This window comes from Rana temporaria, chromosome 8 (assembly GCF_905171775.1).
Source record: "Rana temporaria chromosome 8, aRanTem1.1, whole genome shotgun sequence".
Classification (NCBI taxonomy): domain Eukaryota; kingdom Metazoa; phylum Chordata; class Amphibia; order Anura; family Ranidae; genus Rana; species Rana temporaria.
Window position 1 is genome coordinate 65,962,553 of NC_053496.1, and position 9,209 is coordinate 65,971,761.

The following is a 9,209-nucleotide window of genomic DNA, read 5'->3' on the forward strand; positions in this document are numbered from 1 at the left end:
CGTGTCGCCTATCCATGCCCATCCATGCCGCCTATCTGTGCCCATCCGTGCCACCTATCAGTGCCCATCCGTGCCGCGTATCAGTACCCATCCGTGCCGCCTATCAGTGCTGCATATTAGTGCCCATCATCAGTGCCCATCAATGCCACCTCATCAGTGCCACCTCGTCGGTGCCCATCAGTGCCCATCAGTGCAGTACCATCAGTGCCTATTGGTGAAGGAGAACTTATTTACAATGTTTTGTAACTGAAACAAAAATGTATTTATTTTTTCAAAATTTTCGGTCATTTTTTTATTTTTTTTGCAGAAAATAAAAATCTCAGAGGTGATCAAATACCACCAAAAGAAAGCTCTATTTGTGGGAACAAAATGATAAAAATGTAGTTTGGGTGCAGTGTAGCACGATCGCGCAATTGTCATTCAAATGCAACAGCGCTGAAAGCTAAAAATTGGTCTGGGCAGGAAGGTGTATAAGTGCCCTGTATGGTAGTGGTTAAACTTTAAAATAACATTTCGTTTTCTAAAGCACTGTGTAAACTATTGCCATTTTTGTTTTATAAAAAAATGCAGTTTTACTCTTTTCATCCCTTGTAGCATTCAAGCACTGCTGATCTTGTACAGTCACTTCCTGTCTACTCCAGCAACCGCTGCATGTCATTTTTCAGAGCAACATTTCTGAAGGCAACAACAATGCAATGAGATCGTAGTCTCCATTGGGAGAGCATGTTACAGGCTGACAATTACTTAAATGAAAGCTGCAGAATTAAAAACATTGAAAATTACTTTTAAAATTACATGTTAAAGATTGTATAAGTGTTTAGTGATTGGGTTTACTTTTAATGAAGGTATATCTCATAACAAATAACAAAACGTGATCGAGGATACTTTTGCATTGCAGTTTGATAATATAGTTATAGTTCTGGTAAATTTAAAATAAATGTGAACATTATCATGGAGGAGATGCTAGTGCTGACGTCCCACCGTTGCTCGATCCCGGGTCAGGAGCGGTTTTCTATATAAGGATTTTATCTCTTTTATAGATTTATACGTGTATATACATCTAGATTATTAAATACTACACTATGAGGATTACGTCTTGCTCCTGGTGAGCTTTATTTATCACAGCATAATCCTGAGCTCTGTCACTGGATTGGCTTACTGGGTACATTCCTTGCTGGATGACAGATATATAACCAATGTGTGCATCCTGCTGTAATGGCAGCCATCATTTCTGGTGAGTGTCCACTTCACTGGAGTGTGGTGGCTATCTTCTGAACACTCGATTTAAAAGCACTTCTTCACTTCAGCTGGTGTTGAAATTTCTTTTGATTATTTCATTGGAGTCCCTAATGAACTTTACCTGTTTCACTGGACTGTTTACAATTGGTTTTTTCTTTCTATTACGAAGGACTCTATTCAACTAAGGTCTTCTTTTCACTGTATTTTTAGTTTTAACAACTTTTTTTGGCGCTACACATATTCCTCTTTATTATTTTTAAGTTGTGTATACTGCCTATTTGTGACAGCTGCCACTTTCACTACAGCGCAGAGACATTTCTTTGTTTTTTATTATCATGAACTGAACATAAACCACTGTGGAATAAAAAAGATACACAGTCATTCGGAAAAATATTTGATTTTGTTTATAATAGGGTATAATAGTAATGCATAAGACTATGTATAAAGTAGTATTGGGGAATGAGTCTCAGTCGGTCCAGTTCACATTGCAATGCTTTTCTGATCTACCGCAGCTTCAAATTCCTCTTTTCATAACTTTTATCACTTTTTATGCTGATATTATCTTTGGGAACATAATTGTGTTTATAGCAATCATATTGGACTCTCATCTACACACGCCAATGTACATATTCTTGAGTAACCTCTCTGTCCTAGACATTTGCTATACCTCAACTATTCTACCCCAACTTCTGGCCATGCTGTACACTCAACACAAGACAATACCTCTAATCAATTGTATGGTTCAGATGTATTTTTTCTTGACTTTTGCTTGCTGTGAAATGATTCTTCTTGCAGTGATGGGATACGATCGTTATGTGGCAATATGCCACCCCTCAATGATGAATCCAAGGCTATGTATTTATATGTTATGTTGTGTCTGGACTATCTCATTGATGGAGCCAGTTGTATTTACCATGTTTGTCGCCAACTTGTCCTTCTGTTCATTTAATAACATTGATCATTTTTATTGTGATGTTTCTCCTTTGCTAAAGCTTTCCTGCAGTGATACAACTCATGTTAATCTCACAACCTACATTCTTGGTGTACTCGTAGGTTTCAGCACCTTCATGCTCACCTTAGTATCCTATGTGTTTATCATTGTTAACATTCTAAAGATTCACTCTGTGCATGGAAGGTATAAAACGTTTTCTACCTGTGCATCCCACTTGAGCTGTGTTGCCTTGTTTTATGTCACCACGCTGTCCTTGTACATGAGACCAACATCAATGTACTCTCCAATGCATGACAAGTTTTTTTCTCTCCTTTATATCATATTGATTCCCATGCTCAATCCTGTTATTTACACCCTTAAGAATGAACAGTTCAAGAACACATTTCAAAAATTAATTTCAATGACTAGAATGCTAATCTTAAACTTGTAAATTTGAAGGCAACCTGATGATGTGAAGCATTGTTTAGGTTATTGCTTCAACATTTTTGCAGCTTTACCTTGTACTGTTGTGTTGGTTTTATAGGGTACTTTCTACTTTAATTGTAAATACAATTACTGATGTAAACCATTTCAAATGTTCCCAGTGTAAGCAATAGTGGGAGCATCTTTATTCTGTAGTGGTTTAATAAATGTATTAGCTTGATTAAATGATAATCTTATTTGCAGTTGAATACCCTTTTATCTGATCTATAAGCTGTATATCAAAGTCATAGGCAAACAGGAACGAGTTATGGTCAGGCACCTTTGTTCACTGTTTTGTAAGAATTGTATCATCTAATTTAACAACATTTTTTAAATTAACAACATTTGTGTTAAACGAATGACTTCCTTTACTGTGATTATTTGATCATTCTATGGATATGGAAGTTAAGTAAAGAAAAATAAATATTATGTACATTGATTTCAGTAAAATAAGTTGTGTTTCTTAATAATCTCTGTCAAATTAAGCATTCTATGTTCTAAAAGATTGATTTTCTTGCATCCATTTAAAGAGAACCAGGCTCTAGAAAAAATAAATGAAACCTGCTGCAGGCAAAATAGACAGGCACCTAGAGGTGCTTTCACATACACAAAACAGCCTAAAAAAACTGCAGATATGGCTGATTGCTGGGCTGTTGGTCAGTGAGGCAGCCCATATTTTTGATGAGCCAATAAAACTGTGTGCAGGGAATGAACTTAGTCTTGAGCACCAGCACTACATTGAACTGTTGGAGTTTTGCCTGCCAGAATGGTTAAGCATTTGGCTATATCTGTAGCCCTTCAGAAACTTCTACAGGAATGTCAAAAACAAAGAATACTTGCAAAAAAATGGTGCAAATCAAACATAATACAACATGAAACAATAGTCAATGGCAATGGTTTACTATTACTTTATTGAAATTTCTAGTGCCACACTACTTTACAGATGCCTAAAGGGACATACCATGGCATTTATGAAGCTCTGAAAGACTTTTGCTAATTCAAGATTTTAGCTCAGCATAGGCACACAAGATTCAAGACAGTGGTTCTAAGTATACCTGAGTCTTCCATAGATTTGCCAGCTATTGAGTTTGTACATAGACTTGTTTATTTTGAAGAAAAAGATTGATAGCTATGTATGTTAAGGAGAAGGTGGTATATATACAAGAGTGCATATTACATTAGTTTATAGCAAAAAAAAAAACATTATTAAACATTTTTTAACCACTTAAGCCCCAGACCATTTTGTTGCTAAAGGACCAGGCACCTTTTTGCGATTCGGCACTGCGTCGCTTTAACTGACAATTGCACGGTCGTGCAAGGTCTGCTGGTGAGGTAGATGGGAGGATGAACCCCCTTGCCCAGATTTTCGTCAATATATACCTTTAAGGCTTCTTGCTCTTTTTATGACAATGGGAAGATATGCCCAAAGGGAATCTCGGCCCCAGGAAGGAGCTCAATCGGACAGTTATAGGACGTTGAGGCGCAAGGGAGTCAGCCCCCCATTTAATGAAGACATCAATTAACTCATGATATGGTCTTGGAACGGACTGAAGCAAGTTCTGGTCAGAGTCCATACATAACAGAGTAGTGGATGGGCTGAAGGGTCTGAGTAGACCATACTGCTGACAACAAGGGGACAGGAATGTCACTTCCCCAGACACCCAGTTGATCTGGCGGTTGTGAGCTTGGAGCTAGGGTATACCCAGGATCACAGGGAACAGGAGAGGAAATGACATCAAGGGTCAACAACTCCTTATGGTTGGGGGGTAATGGTGACTGGCAGAGGAAGGGTTTCCTGAGCTACCCGTCCTGACTTTATGCCGGAGCGATTGGCCAAGTAGACAAAAAGTCCATGAGTATTTTCCTGCAGAGGGATGTTGTGTTGGTTGGCAAAGGTGGAGTCAATAAAACAGCTGCAAGCGCCCGAGTCAATGATGGGGCTGAATGGAACAGTCCTTCCCTGGAGCTGCAATGAGAGAGGGAGTGCAATGTGGGTTGCTTGGCAGACAAGGCTGAGAGGTTAGCAGGAACAAAAGAAGGACACTTACGCATCTTGGCAGGGCAGTTGCACACGCAGTGACCTGCTTCACCGCAGTAGAGGCACAGGTTCAGTTGACAGCGGCATGCCCGTTCTTCAGGCGGAAAGGTTGGTCGCATCATTCCTAATTGCATGGGTTCGGAGGTGTCTGGACTTGAACTGGCAGGATTCAATCAGTTAGGAGACAGGTAGCGGGAAGCAGGCATTGAAGCTCTTGCCGTCATCCATACTGGGCGACTTTGCTGGGTGGAACGCTCTGCCTGGTGTTCACGAAGTCTACGATCGATCTGGATGGCCTTGGCAATTAAGGCTTCAAGTGTCTCTGATACACCCACTCGAGCGAGTTCATCTTTAAGGCCCTCGTAGAGGCCCATGCGAAATTGGTGTCGCAGGGCTGGGTCGTTCCACTGAGTGTCTGCGCATCAGCATATAAAGTCTGTGACAGCGTCTTGGCCGCACTACGACCTTGCTGGAGTGAAAACAGGGCAGATTCAGCTGTGGCAGTTCATTGGGGATCCTCATAAAGCTGGGCCATGGCTTCAAAAAGAATTGCAGGGATTGCGTCTGGACACTGACACAGGGATTGCGTCTGGAGTGGGGAGATCACGAATCCAACCTATGTGGCTTCTAAGGAAAAAGTCCAGGGTTGCAGGGCAAAGTACAGCTGAAATGCGTTGCGGAAGGCTCGGAATTTCATTCGGTCCCCTGCGAACCTCTCAAGAACAGGGACTCTAGGTTCAGGTGGAAGCATCACAACTGAAGGAGAGGAGGCAGTCTGTAAAGGCCTGGCAGAGGATGCAGAGGCTGCATTACCAGGGTCAGAGAGGCTCTGAATAGGTCCTTCCAACCTAACATAACCCTCTTGTAGACATTTGACAGCTTATGTGAGGGCTGCCAGGTGCTTGCATTCTCCTCCATGGGAGAGGCTTCTCCTGCAGGCTCAGTCGTGGCTGTTTGATACTGTTATGTACTGAATGTACCTTGTAGTAGAGCCTGACTTTAGTAGGAGGAGACCTCTCTTACAGCCCTGGCTCAGGAGCCACTGGAGTAGGGACAGTGAGCTCAAGAGCGCAGTGAGGTGGGAGGTGGTAGGAGTTCCTGGAACAGTTGCAGCAGCTGTCACAAAAGCAGGACGATGACCCTTCACGGATGGCTGGGACTGCAGGCAGCAGGGCGGTTGCAGGTCAGCGACCTGATGAGCTGGCAGGATCAGTAGCTAGTTGGATCAGGGTGAGACAAGCCAGGTCAGATATAGGAGAAACACAGAACAAAAGCAGCAGGCAGTAGCAGAGTCAGACAAGCCGGGTCGGAGCAGGTAATTAGGTAGTTAATACAGCAGGCTGAAGCGTGGTCAGATAACAGGCAAGGTTAAGCAGCAGGTAACAACAGGAGGTTAAGCAGGGTCAAAGGCACGCCAAAGGTCAGGACTGGAGACAGTGGGTAGTCAGACAGAGCCGGGTCAGATACAGGTAATCAGCAGACGCATACACGGGTTACTGGTACAGAGCTGCAGATCAAACAGCAATGTACCATTGCAGCTTCTGACCTTTTAAAGGCACACTGGTGCCAAGTAGCGCTAACATGCACGTGCGCACACAAAAGTCTCAACACCAGCAAGTCCCATGACAGCTCCTTTGTCTTTGTCACATTTAGATACAGATGATTAACCTCACACCATCTGACAAAGTTCACCACCACAGTCCTATACTCAGTCTGTAGATATGTAAGTGAGACTTCTTTAACTGTACAGTATATAAAGAGTTTAATACAAAATCAATAGCGCAGTGAAAAGGGTTGGCAAAGGAGGCGGTAAACTTATTTATAGAGACAAGGCAGCTGAAAATTTGAGAAATCTAGCAATCAATGTGTTAAAATTGTTAGGTGAGCTTATGTTTTTTCTTTATTCTGCCCTTCTATTTAACTTTTAAAGGATTTTCAACAAATCATATATACATGCCAAGTATGTGAGATGTGGGGCTCACATACAGAGACAGATAATGCTTAATATATTATTTAGGGGTAGATATAATTATCCTTTATAAAGATTTGTTGTTAGACTCCCGCTGACATCTTAAATAGCTTATATCCTTTAACCTCCCTGGCGGTATGATTATGTCAGATTTTAGGTGCTGAAAGCGGTACCATTATTTTGCATGGAAATTTGGCGTTTTGTATTGTAGGCCTGTAGTTCTTAGGAATAACTCACTTAAATCTGTCCAAACAAGAGTCTAGTAGACATCTCGAGTATGATAAAGTTTGAAAAACAAATCATAAATTATAATATAATAAATAACTATAAAATAATTATAACAAATAATAATGTAATTATAATAAAAATTATTCAATAATGTAATCAAATCAAAAACACTGAAATTTGCTCAGTTGCAAAATTGTCGCTGTCATTACTTTTATTTTTTGATGACGAATTTCCCCACAAATCACTATCGCTCAATTCTGCAAGTGATTCTAATTTATTATCACTGTTTTCTAGCTGGTCTAAAACCACTTTTGACAAAAAGGGACACTTTTTGGTTGCTATGGACAATCTCCAGTTTCCAGGCAGAAAGAACAGATCTGATAAAAGTTCATGCAGGACACTAGGCAGACCACTAGGAACAAAGGGGGTGTGTATTTGTTACATACAGTACTGTAATCTATAAGATTACAGTATACTGTATGTATTGTGTTTATTTACTTTTTTGAATTTGGCGCCGATCTCCGCCCCTGTGCGTCGCAACGTCTCAGGGAACGGAGCTCGGCGGCATACAGGCACTATGTGAATCTATCGAGGACACAGCTTGATCACACAGCGGAGAGGCATCGCAGGATCCAGGGACAAGTTATGTAACTCCCTACCTGTGGACACTGTGAGGCCCCGTACACACGTCCGAAGAACTCGACGGGCAAAACTCATCGTTTTGCTCGTCGAGTTCTGTGTGAAGCCGCCAAGGATCTCGGCGAGCCAACTTTCCTCATTGAACAACGAGGAAATAGAGAACATGTTCTCTATTTGGCTCGACGAGGAACTCGTCGGCTTCCTCGGCCGAAAGTGTACACACGCCGGGTTTCTCGGCAGAATTCAGCTCCGATCGAGTTTCTGGCTGAATTCTGCCGAGAAACTCAGTCGTGTGTACGGGGCCTGAGGCGATCCCGAGTCTGGCTCTGGGTTACCGCTTTTGGTTCTGAAATTTCATCCCGAGCCAGATTCGGGAATACCGCCAGGGGGGTTAATAAGACGAATTCTCTCCATCTTTAGTTATTGGCAGGTCTGCACTGGATACATTCCACATTTCCAAGATAATAATTCTCATGACTATGCCAGGGTGAGGCTGATAAGGTCACATTTATGTTTTTACGCAGCAGCATTCTTAGTTGAAACACCGGTTTACCTATTTGCATAGGTACCATGGGTTGCAGGAAAGAAAATCACTCAATTGCCCCATCAACACAATCAGTGTTGATGCAGAATTATCCGAATTAACCCAAAAAATTTTTTTGAATATTTGTAAATTAGAATATTTGAAAATTCGTAAATTTGTAAATTCCTAAATTCGGAAATTTTAAATTCCAAAAACCCAAAAATTAGAAAATCTGAAATAATAACTAACTAATAATAATTTAACTATTACTGACTTAAATTATAGGTATTGGAATTTCCTTTCAAATTTGGCTGTTAGTGAACGTAACGAATACGAATTTAGCCAAAGTTTTGAATTATCTGATATAACGAATGCGTATATAAACGAATGGAACGTAACAAATTAATAATAATAAATAACAATAATAATAATAAAAACGTTTATTATTATTATTATTATTATTTATTATTAATTTATTCCGTTCTATTTGCTTAGATGCGGCATTCGTTATTTCAGATCATTTGTAACTTCGGATAAATTCGTATTCGTTACATTCACTAACAGCCAAGTTTGAAAGGAAATTCCAATACCTATTAGTTAGTTAGTTAGTTATACTTTAGAATTTTGTGATTTTCTTTCTTAGTCTCAGATTTTCGAATTGACGAATTTTCAAATTTCCGAATTTCCGTATATATGAATTTACGAATTGCGATAATAATGAATGACCCGAAAAATGAAAAAGTCAAAAATAAAAATGAATGAAATGAAAAAAATAAATTTCAGTGATTGTCTAGAACAGTGGTCATCAACCCTGCCCTACAGGGCCCACTAACAGGCCAGGTTTGCAAGATAACTGAAATACATCACAGGTGATATCATTTGCTGCTCAGTGATTGCAGTATTCTAGACTGCATCTCCCCATGGTAATACATAAAACCTGGCCTGTTAGTGGGCCCTGTAGGGTAGGGTTGATGACCACTGGTCTAGAACACAGTGGCCCAGATTCAAGTAGAATCGCGCAATATTTGCGTGGGCAAAGAGCAAATTTTTTTCTCTGCGCCCACGCAAATATTGCGCTTTGCCCGCGATTCACGGAGCAGTTGCTCCGTAAATTGCGCGGGCAATATGCTAAGCAGCCGGGCGCAAGGCTGCCTAATGT

The 9,209-nt window shown here is 40.7% G+C and overlaps 1 protein-coding gene across 1 annotated transcript; it reads left to right on the forward strand.

Moving 5' to 3' along the window:
- Positions 1 to 1,725: 1,725 nt before the first annotated feature.
- Positions 1,726 to 2,621, forward strand: LOC120910407 (olfactory receptor 1468-like). The gene has a single exon (XM_040322165.1). It carries the CDS (start codon positions 1,860 to 1,862, stop codon positions 2,619 to 2,621), a length of 762 nt encoding a protein of 253 aa, XP_040178099.1. The 5' UTR covers positions 1,726 to 1,859.
- Positions 2,622 to 9,209: the final 6,588 nt, after the last annotated feature.